Here is a 23,163-nt window from a genome sequence, read left to right on the forward strand (position 1 = left end):
CATGGGGAAGCGCTACTTCCACAGGCGCCATGCAGCATCTGGGGTGAGTCAATCAGGTTCGATCCCACGAAAGGGTGAGTAGTTGCCATTCCTTGGGTCAAGATCCTTATCCTACGTAATGGATAAAGGGGTTTAAAGCCTTTCAACTACACGATTGTCATGAAGGCAACGCATAACCTTCCAGTCACAATACAAGAATACTTAAACATACACCACTCTGTGTATCCTGTCGAGTATACATTGCCCGACAGGATACATACACCGGATGTATATTTTCCAGAGAATTTCTAATCAGGAAGTTTTTTTGTATCGAGATTTTTCAATAAAACATCTAGTTTAAGTTTTAAGGGAGGAATTTAAAGTTTGCTTCAGAGCGTAATACCAAAAATAATCTGGGGGATTAACCCCAAAATTTTTATCGTCAATAAAATTAATAGAATTTTATGGGTTTTATTAATGAGAAGAATTGGATGTGAGGACCTACCTAGCATGGGCCAGTAGGCCTTCTGTGGTGCTCCTCCATTCCCGTGTTTTACACAGGAATGGAGAATGAAACTTTTGACGACGTTTCGGTCGACTTGGATCAAGTGGTGTGACGAGTTAAGGGTCCACATCGGATCGAAACGTCGTCGTAAGTTCGGACCGAAACGTCGTCGTAAGTTCGGACCGAAACGTCATCGTAAGTTCGGACCGAAACATAATCGTAACTTCGGACCAAAACATCGTCGTAACTTCGGATCGAAACGTCATCGTAAGTTCGGACCGAAACGTCATCGTAACTTCGGATCGAAACGTCGTCGTAAGTTCGGACCGAAACGTCATCGTAAATTCTGACCGAAACGTCGTCGTAACTTCCTCTCTCCTTTGTGCGGGTTGTGTGTGCTTTGTTCCAGTCGCGGTATTGTATCTTTCTATTCTATCGTGTTTTTATAAACCCGAGAAATTCGTAATAAACAATGAATAAACAGAAGAATAGAAGGAAACTGCAGTTCGATTCCCCGTCCAGTCTTCTGTTTTTGTTCATATGGTCACTAGTGGTGAACCTCGTACCGCACACCAGGAGCGTTGAACCAGTTCATCAGTGTTCACTGTGCTACAAGCGTTTAATGTTGTGGTTCATCTGTGCTGAACATCTCTCTCTCTCTCTCAACCCATCAGGCATTAAGATCAATCGCTATTCTCGGGAAAAAATGGTGTTCAGTGTGTGTTAAAGCTTGACTATGGATGTTCACCTGCGTTGAACCTTCCCTCCCTCCCACGACCCACTCACACCAAGCGTTAAATCACAAATATCAATTATCCACAGAATTCTCACCCTGATACCAGCTCAGATACTCCAACCATCGCCAAAGTTCTAGCAAGGCTACTCAAGGCTGGAACTGGTTACATGTGGAGTTCCGCACCTGTGGGCGGGGTCCAGGAGCTGTACCTTATGACCATATCATTACATTAACGCCATACGATACCAAAGATGTTGACGACTTAGACGCATGTGCAGCATTTAGGTATCTTGAAGAAGGCAATGATTGGAGACGCGTCTGCAACATTCCCAGATGTTGGACTCCTGTCTCTCATGACCATACACACATACTTGCATACACATACATGTAAAGATACATACATACACGTATACATTTCTATACGAATAGGACGGCGACTGAAACAGAGATAAATAGATCAACAATAATTTATTTATGATATTTACATTGACATAATAATAATAATAATAATAATAATAATAATAATAATAATAATAATAATAATAACGAATTTGGAAATTTACAACATCGTACTTTTATAACAAACATAAAGTGTGTGTATATATATATATATATATATATATATATATATATATATATATATATATATATATATATATATATATATATATATATATATATATATATATATATATATATATATATATATATATATATATATATATATATATATATATATATATATATATATATATATATATGCAATAAGATCACAGTAAACAGGTGATTTCAGAATATGCAAAACCTTGATAATGTGAGTAGTCATGAAAGCGCTTGGAATTTCTCTATTCTTTCAGAGTGGTTGCTTTTCATATATATATATATATATATATATATATATATATATATATATATATATATATATATATATATATATATATATATATATATATATATATATATATATATATATATATATATATATATATATATTGGGGAAATATATAAATGTATATAATCAAATACTGGTGACTTAGAGGAAAACTGTCTTTGTATAATTCTGTGATCCTGCTGAACAGTAAAAAATCATTGAGCAAGAAGGATCTATTGTAATTATGAATTATCATCTCTCTCTCTCTCTCTCTCTCTCTCTCTCTCTCTCTCTCTCTTTCTCTTTCATCAACAGCCTGATTGATCAGAGGATTCTGCTCCACAAGAGAGTACCTGAAAGTAGTCTGGAAAACTGCCTATGATAGTTCTCTATACACTGAGAGATGTGTATGTCTCTCATTGTATATACACTGAGAGACATGTGTCTCAGGTGTGTATGTATGCTGAGAGTTTGCTTTGCTTCGTAATTTAAAGATGATTGTATTCTTTTCTGATAGCATCCAGTCTGATCAAAGATCAGTGCCAACGACCTCAAGTAGTCGAAGAGAAAGATGGCTAATCAGGGGCCAGGCTGAGATCAGAGAACGGAGGATCGAGCCTCCGCCACTAGCTGCGCTGGATGATCAATACAATACACAAACACACACACACACACACACACACACACACACACACACACACACACACACACACACACACACACACACACACACACACACACACACACACACTGTGAACGCTACTGCGTGTTAGAAGGCATTATCAAGCAGTTAGCTATCAACCTCACCGTATGGGTGTCTGAGTCGGTGCTTTACAAGGAGTCAAATGAGTTTCTGTGGCCCTCAAGCTATTAAAATATAGCTATCATGACACGGATTTTCTCTTCATTGCAATGTTCTAAGCACAGTCAAGGAAGAGCCATCAACACTCGTTGAAACCTTTCTTCGCTGAACGATGAACAAAGCTTTTTTTGTTTACAGCAGTTTGTCTAGCAGGACTAACAGGACCAAGAAGCACTCATTCCTAAAATACCCTGTCGACCATGACACGAAGCTTCTGGTCACGGCGATTTGTCTGGCAGGGTCTAGAAATACTCGTTCCTACAATACCCCTGTCAGTTATTACACTTAGTTTCTGTTCACGGCAGCTTAAGTCAATGAACACGGGAACAATCACCCGAGGTAATTCTTTTCCATTCGTCGGAGATTGATCTGGAGTATCCGGAGTCCCGATGGGTAATGTGCTCACCCTGTTGTCACCTAGACTCTCTTATTACCTGGAGATCGATCTGAAGGAGTATCTGGCGGTTGTGCAGCGCAATTCTAAGGTTGACCAGATGTGTGTGTGTGTGGAGTTTGTCTTGTAGATCAGTCATAAGGAACGTAAGCATAGCTCATTCGTTTCTCCTGGCTAGGTCAAGCGGTAAGACGTTCCAATTATGCTCAATACCCACAAACACACACACACACGTACACGGTTAAGTACAAAACTTTATTATTTTTTTCACGCACTCTTGCAATATGCTTATCTCTATCTTGAACTTGGACTGAACAGAGAAATACTTCGATTAAGATATCCCGGAGTATGAGATGAATTTAATGAATTACAATCAGATACTCAGAGGATTACAGCGCCTGTCTATTTATGTAGAAAGTGACGTGCGAGATTCATAATGTGGGGAATAGGGTGGTTGGGGACATGGCCTCAGTGTTGGGGAGGAGAGGAGACACTAAGAGCAAGGCTTCAGGGTACAATAGCCACACCACACCACTAACAATCCCCAATAAACTGGTCTGCATCCCCCACACACTGCTTCACATCCCCAACAAATGGGTTCACACCCCCACACGGGTTCACACACTCCTACACACAGGTTCACACATGATTAAAAACACGTCAACAACATCACTAGTTACCAGGGTCTCTCACAGTGTTTATACTGTGATCACTATCCAGGGCTGCTGCAGGGCTCCCTTACCAGGAGTATGTAAGGGCTTTCTATCCAGTACTCAAGGGTTCTCTATCTTGTACTCCATGACTACCTATTCAATACTCCTGGGATTCCTTTCCAGTAGTCAAGAGCTCTTTCTCCAGTACTCCAGGGCTCCCTATCCAACAGTACATCCAGGAGTGCTCCAGGGCTCCTTATCCAGGAGTACTCCAGGGCTAGCTCTATCCAGCACCCCAGTACTCCCTATCCAGGAGTACTCGAGGGCTCCCTATTTAGAGCTGTTCTGGGGATCCCTGAAGGATGGTGTGGGTTGGAAGTAGCACCGAACCAGGGGCTTTACGTCACACCCGTAGGGACCACATCCAGGGGCAGGGGCGGTGGGCGTGCGAGAACGGGCGTGGGCTTGATGGGTCGTGGGGCCAGTGGTTGCGGCAGCGGCAGTGGCGGCGGCGGCAAGTAGGTGAGTGTATGCAGGAAGGGCGGGGTGGTTCCCCACGCCGCAGGGTAGATAATGGGCGGAGGGTAGATGATCGGGGGCGGCAGGCGGGCGAGACAGGGTGGCGGGAGGAGGTGTAGGGGCGGCTGAACCGGCTGTAACCTAGGCTGGAGTGCGAGGTGGTCCTCCACGGAGGGCTGGTGGGAGGTTATACTCGCCAGGCCGGCCTCCATAGCATCCTTCTCATCCCTGGGTATCTTGAACCTCTTCCTGCGGCGCAAGAAGCTACCGTTCTCAAACATGTTCATGGCGGACGGGTGTAGGGTCCAGTAGGCGCCCTTGCCGGGTCTATCAGGGCGACGAGGGATCTTGATAAAGCAGTCGTTGAAGGAGAGGTTGTGACGCAGAGAGTTCTGCCAGCGTTGAGTGTTCTTGCGGTAGTAGGGGAAGTTGTCCATAATAAACTTGTAGATCTCCGCCAGTGTACACATCTTCTCCGGGCTGTTCCAGATGGCCATGGCGGTGAGGGAGATGTACGAGTACGGCGGCTTCTGATCACCGTAACTCTCCCTGGTGGGGCGTGGCATGGTGGGCACCCCGGGGGAGCGGTGCCCCCTGACCCCTTTGAAAGGCCTAAACCCGCCCACTTGTTTGCCGCGGGCGTGGGCGTGTGCTAATACCTTTGTAGCGTCGGGCGCACTGAGTGTTGTTGATGTTGCAGATGACCGGCTGCGCGGGTCACGTGACCGGGAGGTAGTTGCTGAGTGGTTGCCGCGCGGGTCACGTGACCGGGTGTAGGCTGTTGATTGGGTGGCGTCGGAGTCACGTGACCGGGAGGGAGTCGTTGAATGGCTGGCGTGGCAGGAGGGGCGGGGCGTAGCTGCTATCTGCATGATGCCCGCCCCTGCATGGCGGGGAGGGAGTGTGGGCGTGGGCGTGGGCGTGACGGGGGCGGGGGCGGCTCCTCGGGCAACGGGGCGGCCACAAGTGGCGGACATTTGCATAGTAATGAGCTGCTCTGAGCCAACCCCTTCCATGAGGCTTCCCTCCACCCCTCCCGCCTCACCCCCCACCCCTCCCACCCCACCATCAACAACCACCTACCACCCCTCCCACATCACCGACAACCCCTCCCACTTCACCCTTAACCCCTCCTACCTAACCCTCCATCCATCCAACCTTACCCTCCAGCCCTCCCACTTCACCCATTACCACTTCCTCATCACCCTCCAATCCACCCCTCACCCTCTACCCCTCCCACATAACCCTCCACCCCTCCCATCTCACCCTCTAACCCTCCCACCTCACCCTCCACCCTCTTATTAACCCCTCCTACCCTCCCTCCACCCCTCCTACCATCCCTCCGCCCCTCCAACCCTCCCTCCACCCCTCCTACCTTCCCTCAACCTCTCCTACCATCCCTCCACCCCTCCTACCCTCCCTCCACTCCTCCTACCCTCCCTCCACCCCTCCTACCCTCCCTCCACCCCTCCTACCATCCCTCCACTCCTCCTACCATCCCTCCACCCCTCCTACCCTCTCCACCCCACCTACCTTCCCTCCACCCCTCCTACCATCCCTCCACCCCACCTACCTTCCCTCCACCCCTCCTACCATCCCTCCATCCCTCCTACCCTCCCTCCACTCCTCCTACCCTCCCTCCACCCCTCCTACCCTCCCTCCACCCCTCCTACCATCCCTCCACCCCTCCTACCCTCTCCACCCCACCTACCTTCCCTCCACCCCTCCTACCATCCCTCCACCCCACCTACATTCCCTCCACCCCTCCTACCATCCCTCCACCCCACCTACCTTCCCTCCACCCCTCCTACCATCCCTCCACCCCACCTACCTTCCCTCCACCCCTCCTACCCTCCCTCCACCCCTCCTACCCTCCCTCCACCCCTCCTATCCTCATTCCATCCCACCTACAATCCCTCCACCCCACCTACCCACCCTCCACCCCCTCCTACCCTCCCTCCACCCCTCCTACCCTAACTCCACCCCACCTACCCTCCCTCCACCCCTCCTATCCTCGCTCCGCCCCACCTACCCTCCCTCCACCCCTCCTACCCTCCCTCCACCCCACCTACCCTCCCTCCCTCCACCCCTCCTATCCTCACTCCACCCCACCTACAATCCCTCCCTCCACCCCACCTACCCTCCCTCCCTCCACCCCTTCTATCCTCACTCCACCCCACCTACAATCCCTCCACCCCTCCTACCCTCCCTCCACTCCTCCTATCCTCACTCCACCCGTCTTATCCTCCCTCCACCCCTTCTATCCTCACTCCACCCCTCCTACCCTCCCTCCACCCCACCTACCTTCCCTCCACCCCTCCTATCCTCCCACCACTCCTCCTATCCTCACTCCACCCCTTCTACCATCCCTCCACCTTTCCTACCCTCCCTCCACCCCTCCTTCCCTCCACTCCACCCCTCCTTCCCTCCACTCCACCCCTCCTTCCCTCCACTCCACCCCTCCTACCCTCCCTCCACCCCTCCTACCCTCTCTCCAACCCTCCTACCTCTACTTCCACCCTTCCTACCCTCCACCCACCCCTCCACCCCTCCCTCCACGTCTTTTACTCCCTCCAGCTCCGCTCCAATAGGACTGTATTGCTCTTAATTGCATGATCCTCCACACTGTTGGTACATACATTCTGCAGCCCACTCTAGTAGCTCTCATACCAGTATCTCCCACCAGTATCTCTCACACCAGTATCTCTCACAGTAGTATCTCCCACCAGTATCTCTCACACCAGTATCTCTCACACCAGTATCTCTCACAGTAGTATCTCCCACCAGTATCTCTCACACCAGTATCTCTCACAGTAGTATCTCTCACAGTAGTATCTCCCACCAGTATCTCTCACACCAGTATCTCTCACAGTAGTATCTCTCACAGTAGTATCTCCCACCAGTATCTCTCACACCAGTATCTCTCACAGTAGTATCTCTCACAGTAGTATCTCTCACAGTAGTATCTCTCACATCAGTTTCTCTCAGAGCATTATCTCTCACAGCAGTATCTCTCACAGCAGTATCTCTCACGGTAGTATCTCTCACCCCAGTATCTCTCACACCAGTATCTTTCACAGTAGTATCTCTCACACCAGTATTTCTCACACCAGTATCTCTCAGATCATTATCTCCCACAGTAGTATCTCTCACAATAGTATCTCTCACATCAGTATCTCTCAGAGTATTATCTCTCACAGTAGCATTTTTCACAGTAGTATCTCTCACACCAGTATTTCTCACACCAGTATCTCTCAGAGCATTATCTCCCACAGTAGTATCTCTCACACCAGCATCTCTCACATCAGTATCTCTCGCCTCAGCATCTCTCACAGTAGTATCTCTCATAGTAGTATCTCTCACAGCAGTACCTCTCACAGTAGTATCTCTCACACTGGCATCTCTCACACCAGTATCTCTCACAATAGTATCTCTCACACCAGTATCTCTCACAGTAGTATCTCTCAGAGCAATATCTCCTACCAGTATCTCTCACACTAGTATTTCTCACACCAATATCTCTCACATCAGTATCTCTCACAGTAGTATCTCATACTAGTATCTCTCAAACCAGTATATCTCTCAAACCAGTATATCTCACAATAGTATCTCTCACACAAGTATCTCTCATAGCAGTTTCTCTCACCGCAGTATCTCCCACCAATATCTCTCACACTAGTATCTCTCACAGCAGTATCTCTCACAGCAGTATCTCTCACAGCAGTATCTCTCACAGCAGTGTCTTTCACACTAGTATCTTTCACACCAGTATCTCTCACATTAGTATCTCTCACACCAGTATCTCTCACATTAGTATCTCTCCAACCAGTATCTCTCACACTAGTATCTCTCACACCAGTATCTCTCACATCAGTATCTCTCACACTAGTATCTATTACACCAGTATCTATCATAATAGTATCTCTTAGAGCAGTATCTTTCCCTCCAGTATCTCTCTCAGCAGTATCTCTCACAGTATATTTCACAGCAATATACCACTCCAGTATCTCTCACTCTCGTATCCGTCACTCCAGAATCTGTCACTCCAATATCTCTCACTTCTGTATCTCTCCAGTATCTCTCCGGTCTTTAATATATCTCAATCCATTATCTGTCATTTATATGTGACACCATTATCTCTTACTCCATTATCATTCCGGTATCTCTCACTCTAGTATCTCCTCCCAGTGTCTACTAGTGTATTTCTTTCTAGCATCTCTCACTGCAGTATTTCTCACTACAGTATCGCTCACTCTTTTATATCTCATTACATATCACACCATTATCTTACACATAATCTCTCACTCCATTACCTCTCCACTGTCTCTCACCCCAGTATCTATAATTTATTTGTCTCGTATTCCAATATCTCTCACTCTTGTATATCAGATATCTCTCACTATAGTATCTCACACCAATATCTTTCACTACAGTATTTCACTACAATATCTCTAACTACAGTATCTCGCACCACTGCCTCTGACTACAATATCTCTCACTACAGTATCTCCCTACAATATATCTCATTACAATATTTCTCACTACAATATCTCCCTTCAGTATCTCTCACTACAGTATCTCACTACAATATTTTTCACTTCAGTATCTCACTAAAATATCTCTCACTTCAGTACCTCACTACAATATCTCTCACTTCAGTATCTCACTACAATATCTCTCACTTCAGCATCTCACTACAATATTTCTCACTACAATATCTCTCACTGTAGCATCTCACTACAATATCTCTCACTGTAGCATATCACTACAATATCTCTCACTACAATATCTCTCACTTCAGCATCTCACTACAATATCTCTCACTTCAGCATCTCACTACAATATCTCTCACTTCAGCATCTCACTACAATATCTCTCACTACAATATCTCTCACTTCAGCATCTCACTACAATATCTCTCACTTCAGCATCTCACTACAATATCTCTCACTTCAGCATCTCACTACAATATTTCTCACTACAATATCTCTCACTACAATATCTCTCACTTCAGCATCTCACTACAATATCTCTCACTACAATATCTCTCACTTCAGCATCTCACTACAATATCTCTCACTTCAGCATCTCACTACAATATCTCTCACTGCAGCATCTCACTACAATATCTCTCACTGCAGCATCTCACTACAATATCTCTCACTGCAGCATGTCACTACAATATCTCTCCAGCATCTCACTACAATATCTCTCACTTCAGCATCTCACTACAATATCTCTCACTTCAGCATCTCACTACAATATCTCTCACTACAATATCTCTCACTACAGCAACTCACTACAATATCTCTCACTTCAGCATCTCACTACAATATCTCTCACTACAATATCTCTCACTTCAGCATCTCACTGCAATATCTCTCACTGCAGCATCTCACTACAATATCCCTCACTTCTGTACCTCACTACAATATCTCTCACTTCAGTATCTCACTACAATATCTCTCACTTCAGCATCTCACTACAATATCTCTCACTTCAGCATCTCACTACAATACCTCTCACTGCAGCATCTCACTACAATATCCCTCACTTCTGTACCTCACTACAATATCTCTCACTTCAGTATCTCACTACAATATCTCTCACTTCAGCATCTCACTACAATATCTCTCACTTCAGTATCTCACTACAATATCTCTCACTTCAGCATCTCACTACAATATCTCTCACTTCAATATCTCACTACAATATCTCTCACTGCAGCATCTCACTACAATATCCCTCACTTCTGTACCTCACTACAATATCTCTCACTTCAGTATCTCACTACAATATCTCTCACTGCAGCATCTCACTACAATATCTCTCACTACAATATCTCTCACTTCAGCATCTCACTACAATATCTCTCACTACAATATCTCTCACTTCAGCATCTCACTACAATATCTCTCACTTCAGCATCTCACTACAATATCTCTCACTACAATATCTCTCACTTCAGCATCTCACTACAATATCTCTCACTACAATATCTCTCACTTCAGCATCTCACTACAATATCTCTCACTACAATATCTCTCACTACAATATCTCTCATTTCAGCATCTCACTACAATATCTCTCATTTCAGCATCTCACTACAATATCTCTCACTTCAGCATCTCACTACAATATCTCTCACTTCAGCATCTCACTACAATATCTCTCACTTCAGCATCTCACTACAATATCTCTCACTTCAGCATCTCACTACAATATCTCTCACTTCAGCATCTCACTACAATATCTCTCACTTCAGCATCTCACTACAATATCTCTCACTACAATATCTGTCACTTCAGCATCTCACTACAATATCTCTCACTACAATATCTCTCACTTCAGCATCTCACTACAATATCTCTCACTTCAGTATCTCACTACAATATCTCTCACTTCAGCATCTCACTACAATACCTCTCACTTCAGCATCTCACTACAATATCTCTCACTACAATATCTCTCACTTCAGCATCTCACTACAATATCTCTCACTACAATGTCTCTCACTGCAGCATCTCACTACAATATCTCTCACTTCAGCATCTCACTACAATATCTCTCACTTCAGCATCTCACTACAATATCTCTCACTACAATGTCTCTCACTGCAGCATCTCACTACAATATCTCTCACTTCAGCATCTCACTACAATATCTCTCACTTCAGCATCTCACTACAATATCTCTCACTACAATGTCTCTCACTGCAGCATCTCACTACAATATCCCTCACTTCTGTACCTCACTACAATATCTCTCACTTCAGCATCTCACTACAATATCTCTCACTTCAGTATCTCACTACAATATCTCTCACTTCAGTATCTCACTACAATATCTCTCACTGTAGCATCTCACTACAATATCTCTCACTACAATATCTCTCACTACAATATCTCTCACTACAATATCTCTCACTGCAGCATCTCACTACAATATCCCTCACTTCTGTACCTCGCTACAATATCTCTCACTTCAGTATCTCACTACAATATCTCTCACTCCAGCATCTCACTACAATATCTCTCACTGTAGCATCTCACTACAATATCTCTCACTGTAGCATCTCACTACAATATCTCTCACTCCAGCATCTCACTACAATATCTCTCACTGTAGTATCTCACTACAATATCTCTCACTGCAGCATCTCACTACAATATCTCTCACTGCAGCATCTCACTACAATATCTCTCACTCCAGCATCTCACTACAATATCTCTCACTGTAGCATCTCACTACAATATCTCTCACTGCAGCATCTCACTACAATATCTCTCACTGTAGCATCTCACTACAATATCTCTCACTGCAGCATCTCACTACAATATCTCTCACTGTAGCATCTCACTACAATATCTCTCACTGCAGCATCTCACTACAATATCTCTCACTCCAGCATCTCACTACAATATCTCTCACTGTAGCATCTCATTACAATATCTCTCACTGCAGCATCTCACTACAATATCTCTCACTGTAGCATCTCACTACAATATCTCTCACTGCAGCATCTCACTACAATATCTCTCACTGCAGCATCTCACTACAATATCTCTCACTGTAGTATCAGGATATATTATGTGATGTATTATGTGATGTATTATGTGATGTATTATGTGATGTATTATGTGATGTATTATGTGATGTATTATGTGATGTATTATGTGATGTATTATGTGATGTATTATGTGATGTATTATGTGATGTATTATGTGATGTATTATGTGATGTATTATGTGATGTATTATGTGATGTATTATGTGATGTATTATGTGATGTATTATGTGATGTATTATGTGATGTATTATGTGATGTATTATGTGATGTATTGTGTGATGTATTATGTGATGTATTATGTGATGTATTATGTGATGTATTATGTGATGTATTATGTGATATATATCAGGATGTATTTTAGCATACGTAATATTTTATCATTTTTTTTTAAATCTTATAATATATTTTAGAATATACTTTAAAAGTATAATATGTAAAATATTTTAAGATATATTTTGAAGTATATTATATATTTTAGGTTATATGTTAAAATTCCTGATATATTTTGTGATATATTTTAAAGAATATTATGTAATATATTTAAGAATATATTTTAAGGTATATTATATATGTTTCGGGATACATTTCAACATTTTCTGGTAGATAAAAGATCCCAAATTTAGTATAAAATAGGAGCCTCAAGGCGACGTTTCGCCCCGTCGATGTTTCGCCCCGTAGATGTTTCGCCCCGTCGATGTTTCGTCCCGTAGATGTTTCGCCCCGTCCCCCGGTCCACTGTCAGGAAAAAATAAGATAAGTTTTTCTTTGATATATTATTTTTTTCGTTTGATTTCATCCGTGATTCATTACTTTATTTTTTTGCGCTGTTTATTATTATTATTATTATTATTATTATTATTATTATTATTATTATTATTATTATTATTATTATTATTATTATTATTATTATTATTATCATTATTATTGTTGTTAATTTTATTACTCTTTATCAATATTTTCTTGATTAATATTCCTAATTTTCTTTAATATTATTATTCTTCTTTATTAATATTTTCTTGATTAATGTTTCTTATTTTCTTTATTAATATTTAAAAATTTCTTTATTAATATTTTTAATTTTCTTTGTTACTATTTTTATTTTTTTAATTGCCCTTATTAATTTTGTTAGCTTATTTTATTAATGTTTCCAGTTTTCTTTTAATGTTTTCTTTATCATTATTTATTAATAATGTCTTTCCTTTATTACTGTTATTTTTATTGTAAATAATTATTTTTTATTAATATATATTAATAAGAAAAGATAAAGAGGAGTAAGGAAGAGAGAGAAGAAAAAGAGCAACAATAAAAAGACGAATGAGAAGAAAGAAAATGAGTAATAATAATATTAATAATAATAATAATAATAATAATAATAATAAGAAGAAGAAGAAGAAGAAGAAGAGGAAGAAGAAGGAAAGAAAGAAAAAAGGAGAAAATAAATAATAATAATAATAATGTCAATAACAACATAACAGCCATCCGCCACCACAGAATTAGCAGTGGTCCCAGGCGCTGCCTTGTCTCATGCCACCACAGAATTAGCAGTGGTCCCAGGCGCTGCCTTGTCTCATGCCACCACAGAATTAGCAGTGGTCCCAGGCGCTGCCTTGTCTCATGCCACCACAGAATTAGCAGTGGTCCCAGGCGCTGCCTTGTCTCATGCCACCTCAGAATTACACCTGAAAATTATCAGGAATTGGCAGAAAATGTAGCGAGACAGACCCCAGCTTTCCATATTCCGTTTTTTCCCCATTAAATTTATGAATTACCAATTATCAGAGGTCGTAAATCAGGGAGGAGGGACTACACTGTCACTGCTTAACCCGTTATTAATGAGAGAGCTGTAGAAGCAGGCAGGTCGTCTTGTGTGAAAGAGTGTTTCCTTTTTTTTTGTATTTCTCTAGTTAGGGGGAGTACAGGGAGAAGGTGGTGTTCGACTGTTTGTTCGTCTGTGTGGTTGTCTGTCTCTGTCATTGTGATTGAATGTGGTGGATGGATTACTTTACGTCAGTGTGGCTGAATGTTGCGTCCCGAGGGGCGTGTATCTATATATTAGGGTTAGTCTCTGGCAGACATGGGTGTGCTGGCTCCAGCCTCCTGGAGCAGTTTTATATGTCCATATTATTAATATTGTTAATTCTCTCTCTCTCTCTCTCTCTCTCTCTCTCTCTCTCTCTCTCTCTCTCTCTCTCTCTCTCTCTCTCTCTCTCTCTCTCTCTCTCTCTCTCTCTCTCTCTCTCTCTCTGTGTCTCTCTGTCTCTCTCTCTCTCTCTCTCTCTCTCTCTCTCTCTCTCTCTCTCTCTCTCTCTCTCTCTCTCTCTCTCTCTCTATCTATCTATCTATCTCTTCTATCTCTCTCTCTCTCTTTCCTTATTCCCCTCGCTAGCTAGCTATCACTAGCTATCTAGCTAGCTATCTAATATTCGGGCTATCTCGCTAGCACCTTATTCTCTGCAGCAGCAGCAGCAGTAGTGGAGGCAGCACCGCGGAGGTAGCAGGTGGTAGCAGTAGCAGTAGTAGGTGGAGTGCTTGCAGCAGCAGCAGCAGCGGTAGCATTGCAGCGGTATTGGTAGCAGCAGCAGCAGGCAGCGGAGCAGCAGCAGCAGCAGGCAGCAGGCAGCGGAGGCGGAGGCAGCAGCAGCAGCAGGCGCAAGCAGCAACAACAACAACAACAACAACAACAACCGTTATTATTATTATAATCAAGGGGCAGCGCCTGGAGGGGATGTGGGAGGGTTCGGGCTTAATTTGAAAGCTGGGTACAGATCCAATTCCCTAAATCAAGAGCCCCTCACCAACATCAAGGAACCTTCCTTGAGGGGAACAACAACAACAACAACAACAACAGCAACAGCAACAGCAGCAGCAGCAGCAGCAGCAGCAGCAGAATTGGTGATAATAATAGTTTTTGTAATATTAATTGAATAAATATTGAATAATTAATAATAGTTATTCTGTATCTGTTGTATTTGTTATTGTATTAACATCTGAAGTGACTTTTAACAACAATAGTCAAGGACACATCTATGAACATGTTTTAAATAATTAAAAAACTGAAGACCAAACAAGCTGCCAATCAATCAGTCAACCAATCAACTAATTAACAGTCAACCCAAGAAACAATTCACCAATCAATGATCCCACAACCAATAAGCTACCCAACCAACCACTCCAAAAATAATAGCTATCAACTCATCCAACCCACCAGCCTTACTTAAACCAACCAAATAGCCCCCAAACCAACCAACCAGCGCCCCTAAATAACCACAAGCTCCGAAACCAACCTACCAGCCTACAAACCAACCCACCAGCCCCCAAACCAACCCAACAGCCCCCCAAACCAAGAAACCAGCGACCCTAAAACCAACCCACCAGCCCCCAAACCAACCCACCAGCCCCAAACCAAAACACCAGCCCATAAACCAACCCACCAGCCCCCAAACCAACTCAACAGCCTCCCAAACCAACCACCCAGCGTCCCTAAAACCAACCCACCAGCCCCCAAACCAACCCACCAGCCTCCAAACCAACCCAACAACCTCCCGAACCAAGCAACCAGCCTTTAAAACTAACCAACCAACAAGCCCCCAGACCAACCAATCAGCCCCCAAAACCAAACAGCCCAAACTTCCTCCCTCACCAGTACACTTCAAGGGAAGTTTATTCAATCATTTACATACCGTCTCTCATGTGACCATGGCCCTCCTCCCAGTCCCAGTTCCCTGTCATTACCCTCACCGGTACATAGTGATGGTAATTGTACAGCACATAACCCCTCCTCGCCCCCCAGTCCACTGCAATGAGCGGTAACAAAAAAAAGGGGAGAAAAATACGATCAGTGGATATTTATAAGTGGAGTTGAAAGGAGCAAGTGTGTATGTGTGTGTGTATGTGTGTGTATGTGAGTGTGTATGTGTGTGTGTGTGTGTGTGTGTGTGTGTGTGTGTGTGTGTGTGTGTGTGTGTGTGTGTGTGTGTGTGTGTGTGTGTGTGTGTGTGTGTGTGCTCACCTAGTTCTACTTACCTAGTTGTGATTGCAGGGGTCGATTCACAGCTCCTGGAACGCCTCTTCACTAGTCACTACTCGGTCACTCTCCATGCTCCATGAGCTTTATCATACTTCTTCTTAAAGCTATGTATGGATCCTGCCTCCACTACATCACTTCCCAGACTCTTCCACTTCCTGACAACTCTGTGACTAAAGAAATACTTCCTAACATCCCTGTGATTCATCTGTGTCTTCAACTTCCAACTGTGTCCCCGTGTTGCTGTGTCCCATCTCTGGAACATCCTGTCTTTGTCCACCTTGTCGATTCCTCTCGGTATTTTATATGTCGTTATCATATCCCCCTATCTCTCCTGTCCTCCAGCATAGTCAGGTCGTAGGACTTGCCCCTAACCTCCAGAACTAGTCTTGCTGCAAACCTTTGCACTTTCTCTAGTTTCCTTTCATGCTTGGCTAGGTGTGGGTTCCAAACTGGTGCCGCATACTCCAATACTGAAACTATATACTGTGCCAAAACAAAAGCATTCACATTGCTAAACTCACAAACTAGTATTTAGTCACTTAGCCATAATACCAACTTACCTCATAATTTGTAATATTTTACGATTAAGAATAAAACTAAGTATGCCCGAAATGCCTAGCCATGCTAAGCGTTCTAGTGGTACACTCTGTAATCACAATTCTACTACATGTAAACCAAACAATAACCAAATTTCTGTAAACTCAGCATTGTAATCCTTATAGAGAATAAACTTTGAATATGGGCCTAACGTACACGGTGTACAGGGTCCTGAACGATTCCTCATTAAGATGTCGGAATGCTGTTCTGAGGTTTGTTAGGTGCTCATATGTGCAGCAGTTATTTGGTTGATGTGCGCTTCAGGAGATGTGCCTGGTGTTATACTCACCCCAAGATCTTTTTCCTTGACTGAGGTTTGTAGTCTCTGGCGCCCCTAGACTGTACTCCGTCTGCGGTCTTCTTTTCCCTTCCCCAATCTTCATGACTTTGCACTTGGTGGGGTTGAACTCCTGGAAGTAGATTCTGGACCAGTCCTGCAGGCTGTCTGGATCCCTGTGTAGTTCGGCCTGGTCCTCATCCGACTGAATTCTTCTCATTAATTTCGCAATATTTGCAAACAGGGACACTGCTGAGTCTAAACATTCTGTCATGTCGTTCTCAAATACCAGAAACAGCACTGGTCCTAGGACTGACCCTTGTGGAACCCCGCTTGTCACAGGCGCCCACTCTGGCACCTCCTCACGTACCATGACTTGTTGTTGCCTATCAGTCATGTATTCTTTGATCCATTGCAGTGCATTCCCTGTTATACTTGCCTAGTCCTCCAGTTTTTGAACTAATCTCTAGTGTAGAACTGTGTCAAAAGCCATCTTACAGGCCAAGAAAACGCAATCTACCTATCCCTTTCTCTCTCTCTCTCTCTTGTCTTACTGCTGTCACCCTGTCATAGAACTCCAGTAAGTTTGTGACACAGGATTTCCCGTCCCTGATAAGCTTCTCCATGACGTTACATACTGTACATGTCAGTGACACTAGACTATATTTGCTGTCTTCCATACCTCAGGTATTCGCCCTGTTTCGATAGATATGTTGAAGATTGTTGTTAGTGGTGCATATAGCACCTCTGGTCCCTCTCTCAGGATCCATGGAGAGATGTTATCCGGCCCCATCGCCTTTGCGGTATCTAGCTCACTCAGCAGCCTCTTTACTTCTTCCTCGGCTGTATGTATTGTGTCCAACGCATGGTGGCGTAGCCCACCTCTCCGTCTTTCTGGAGTCCCTTCTGTCTCGTCTGTGAACACGTCTTTGAATCTCATGGTGAGTTCCTCACATACTTCGTGATCGTTTCTTGTGATCTCTCCTTCCTTCCTTAGCCTGATTACCTGGTCCTTGACTGCTGTTTTCCTCCTGATGTGGCTGTATAACAGCTCCAGGTCAGATTTGGCTTTCGCTGCTATGTCGTTTTCATATTCTCTTGGGTCCTATGCATGTGGGTCCTTTCCTTTGTGTGTGTGTGTGTGTGTGTGTGTGTGTGTGTGTGTGTGTGTGTGTGTGTGTGTGTGTGTGTGTGTGTGTGTGTGTGTGTGTGTGTGTGTGTGTGTGTGTTGTGTGTGTGTGTGTGTGTGTGTGTGTGTGTGTGTGTGTGTGTTGTGTGTGTGTGTGTAAAACTCTACTTGCAAAGAAACACTTTCTAGCATTCTCCAGGCACCTCTTCCTTCTTTCTTTCCAGTTGCCTATAGTCTTCTCCCTCTTGGGTTTCCTCAATTTTCTTTATTTTCCCCCAGTCCTTTGTGATCTTGCAATTACTTCTTTTTCGTCACCTGTAAATTGTTATCAAGTCTCTTTGCTTCTTCTTTTAGCAACAATAGAAACCAATGCGTTCTAAAATTTCTTCGTGTCTTCTATTGTTCAAGCCTTCAAATGATTTTCCTGAGTATTTTAATGATGTGTTCGTATTTTGCTTAGGATATTTTGTTAAGTTTCGAACACAGTAATACTGCATATTACATTGTTTAGGTTTGTTGTGACATGCAAAGAGGATGTTCCCTTTATTCGGTGCATGTATACATCCTCATTAAAAGGCTACCTCCCCAACCAACGAACCAGATGCTAAGGGTCGGACTATGGGGCCCCATCGTCAGGTCAGTACCTAGGTTCAACCAATGAGAAGGTGGGTCTAGCAATTGTGGAGGTGATGTGGTTACCACTCACGTTTTCACTCCTGTCATTTCCATTCGAGAGCTGGTTGAAGCACGATGGTCTGCTTTCTCTTGGCTGCTATTCTGACTTGATTACCGTGGCATACACTAATACATATTGCTGTACATAGTGTATATAGTGTACATACTGGTGTTTATACTTGGTGAAGGATAATATAATTCAAAGTTATTCATATGTGTTTATTTTGCTCCCTTTACACCCAGGATAACAGGCCTTTGAGAACCTGGGATGTAATATTCGTACACCTCAGTAATACTACAAAACAAATTCTGGCCACAAAATAGAGCGAAACACCAACGTCAAAGACCTGGGAGTGATCATGTCGGAGGATCTCACCTTCAAGGACCATAACATTGTATCAATCGCATCTGCTAGAAAAATGACAGGATGGATAATGAGAACCTTCAAAATTAGGGAGGCCAAGCCCATGATGACACTCTTCAGGTCACTTGTTCTATCTAGGCTGGAATATTGCTGCACACTAACAGCACCTTTCAAGGCAGGTGAAATTGCCGACCTAGAAAATGTACAGAGAACTTTCACGGCGCACATAACGGAGATAAAACACCTCAATTATTGGGAGCGCTTGAGGTTCCTAAACCTGTATTCCCTGGAACGCAGGAGGGAGAGATACATGATTATATACACCTGGAAAATCCTAGAGGGACTAGTACCGAACTTGCACACGAAAATCACTCACTACGAAAGCAAAAGACTTGGCAGACGATGCAACATCCCCCCAATGAAAAGCAGGGGTGTCACTAGCACGTTAAGAGACCATACAATAAGTGTCAGGGGCCCGAGACTGTTCAATTGCCTCCCAGCACACATAAGGGGGATTACCAACAGACCCCTGGCAGTCTTCAAGCTGGCACTGGACAAGCACCTCAAGTCGGTTCCGGATCAGCCGGGCTGTGGCTCGTACGTTGGTTTGCGTGCAGCCAGCAGCAACAGCCTGGTTGATCAGGCTCTGATCCACCAGGAGGCCTGGTCACAGACCGGGCCGCGGGGGCGTTGACCCCCGGAACTCTCTCCAGGTAAACAGGTAAATTACATTGTTTAGGCTCGTACACCTCAGTAATAATACACGTTACATTGTTCACGTTCGTGCACCTCAGTAATACCACATGTTACACTGTTTTGGCTTGGTTGTGGATATAATTTTGAGCATTCCAGCAGCATCAGTGTGTCTGCGGCGATATTTTCAATGTTCTCAGAGTAATGTACCAGCATCCCCCTCCTGGCTGCCTCTGTCTGATCTGTATCTTGTGTTTATCTGATCTGCCAGTGACACACTCTCTTAATTAGAGCTCTCTCTCTCTCTCTCTCTCTCTCTCTCTCTCTCTCTCTCTCTCTCTCTCTCTCTCTCTCTCTCTCTCTCTCTCTCTCTCTCTCTCTCTCTCTCTCTCATTCTCATTGTCATTCTCATTTTTTTTTTTTTTTTTTTTTTTTTTTTTACACAGGGTTTGACAACTTTAAGGATCCCTAGCTTTATTGACAAGCTATTTACAGGTTAAGGATTCCTAACTTTATTGGCAAGCTAAGAGCTGTTACCTACATCAGCTCATTTGAAAGCATTTTCATTGTTATGAGACATACAAGTAGGGAACAGGATGAAGTTGGAGCTATCTGTGGGCCAGCATTTTCATTTGATCAACTGACTTTATCTCGTTGACATCATTATGCTGTACGAATGTGTTCCATACTCGAGTCATCCTGGGTATATATGATCTCAGATGGAGTGATGTTCTGGAGAAGGGTACAGCCAGAGTGAAGTTGCTGCTTTCTGCCCGTCTTGTGGCATAAAAGCTTGTTTCACGCTGTCCTCGAAGTGGATCCAAGTGTGGTACTTTGACAATATTGGCCTTGTACATAACAGTAAGGCCACCCACATCCCTCCTGTGCAGAAGGCTCTGCTGAAATGACAGATCTATCCAGGATGGGTCCAGGCGAGAGATGAGACGTCTTGCTCTGTTCTCTACTCTGTCAAGCAGTCGCAGATGAGAGGGGGGGGGGCAGGCAAACCAAGAAAGTGGAGCATATTCAAGGTGTGAGCGTACTTGTGCTTCGTACAGGATCTTGCAACCCCAACTGTCAAGCAGATGCGAGATACGGTGAAGTGCTGTAAGCTTCCTGGCTGCCTTGTTTGCAAGATTTACAACATGGTTCTTCATGGTTAGTTTAGAGTCAAATTTCACCCAAAGGATATCTCTCTCTCTCTCTCTCTCTCTCTCTCTCTCCCTGACACTTTCACTATTATATTATATTCTGTATTCTTTGTTATTTTCTCACAGTACCTATATATGACATTTATTGACACACACACACACACACACACACACACACACACACACACACACACACACACACACACACACACACACACACACACACACACACACACACACACACACACACACACTCACACACACACACACACACACACACACACACACACACACACACACACACACACACACATACACACACACACACACACACACACACACAACACAACACACACAACACACACACAACACACACACACACACACACACACACACACAGACACACACACACACACACACACACACACACACACACACACACACACACACACACACACACACACACACACACACATACACACACACACACACACACACACACACACACACACACACATACACACACACACACACACACACACACACACACACACACACACACACACACACACACACACACACACACACACACATACACACACACACACACACACACACACACACACACACACACACACACACACACACACACACACACACACACACACACACACACACACACACACACACACACACACACACACACACACACACACACACACACACACACACACACACACACACACACACACACACACACACACACACACACACACACACACACACACACATACACACACACACATACACACACAAATTACTAACCACTAGAGCAGACGCTTCGTCAGTATAACAAGAGTTATGAGACAGTTATAATTTCTTTTACATCTGACGTATAACTCATCAATAATCTCCTTCTCTCATGTCATAAAAGTCTCTCCAGTAATATATAAAACCTAACTTTTTGACTTATGTCATCATAATTACAGTCATTTATGACACCACATACTGTACACATGTATGTGCAGTATGTAGTGCTGTATGGTGGTATATGGTGCAGGAGGAGCCATATGTCTATGGTGCATCCAACAAAGAGAACAACAAACTATCGCTCTACCTCGGGAAAACAGAAGCCATACTCTTTTTGCACGAAAAAGTTAACTGAAAAAGGAAAATAATTTTAATGTGTATTGTAATGGGGAACCCATCACTTCAGTATCTCCAATGAAATATCTGAGAACCCCTTTTGACCCAAGCATGTCAGGAGAATTGATAAGGAACAGTTTAGTAAAGAAAGCGAATGCTAGGCTAAAATTCCTCTATACACAAGCACAATATCTACCTTCTGAGGCTTGCAGGACCCTATGTCAGACAGATTATTCTTTCTCCTTGTGGTACTCTGCCTTAACAAAAAAAAAAAAACTGAATGACAGACAACAAATCACCCTGCCCAGGATGAATCACAACATATAGGCCAGGATAACTCACAACAACCGTATATGCTGAGTGTTGAAGACAGAGTAAAGCAACTGAAATTAAGTTACGTTTACAAAACTGCTCACAAGCAGTATCCAGAATCTCTTGCTGCCAAGTTTGTCAAAGCTGTGAACCATAACAAGTATAGTACTAAAGGAAGTGAACGCAATTTTGTAGAGCCCACAGTCTGTGATCAGGCTTCAAAGACCTTTTATAATGCAGCAATAAAGGAGTGGAACGGACTGCCTCCACATGTCAAAGACTGTCCTAGCATGAGCCAGTTTAGGTCTTCAGAGAGTTAAAATGTTCCTAATGAATGAAGCTACAGAAAGATACCTAATGAATGAAGCTAAAGAAAGAAACCAAACGAATGAAACTACAGAAGGGTACCTAACGAATGAAGCTACAGAGAGGTACCTAATAAATGAAGCTATAGAACGGGAAAGATTAATTTCTTGCATACCAAACATTCATGTACCTATTATTGTAAACTGATCCTCTCTGCAATATTAATTTTCATAGCAAATGTAATAGAGACATTGTTTTGATCTATGAAAGTCAGATTATCTGACATTATCGCTCCCAAGTCATTCACATTAGTTTTTCGCTCTATTGTGTGGTTGGAATTCTGTTTTCTCTCTCAGGATCCACGGAGAGATGTCTGGCCCCATCGCCCTTGAGATATC

General features: G+C 43.6%; 1 protein-coding gene across 1 annotated transcript; it reads right to left on the reverse strand.

Moving 5' to 3' along the window:
- Positions 1 to 2,251: 2,251 nt before the first annotated feature.
- LOC128684293 (fork head domain-containing protein FD4-like) lies at positions 2,252 to 5,212 on the reverse strand. Its single transcript, XM_053770463.2, has one exon. The coding sequence runs from the start codon at positions 5,083 to 5,085 to the stop codon at positions 4,399 to 4,401; it is 687 nt and encodes a 228-aa protein (XP_053626438.1). The 5' UTR covers positions 5,086 to 5,212; the 3' UTR covers positions 2,252 to 4,398.
- Between the last annotated feature and the right edge of the window lie 17,951 nt (positions 5,213 to 23,163).

This window comes from Cherax quadricarinatus, chromosome 4, assembly GCF_038502225.1.
Source record: "Cherax quadricarinatus isolate ZL_2023a chromosome 4, ASM3850222v1, whole genome shotgun sequence".
Lineage (NCBI taxonomy): Eukaryota > Metazoa > Arthropoda > Malacostraca > Decapoda > Parastacidae > Cherax > Cherax quadricarinatus.

Bases quoted from the DNA above. Each gene is read 5' to 3' on its own strand.
- LOC128684293 (XM_053770463.2), bottom strand. From the start codon at position 5,085: ATGCCACGCCCCACCAGGGAGAGTTACGGTGATCAGAAGCCGCCGTAC.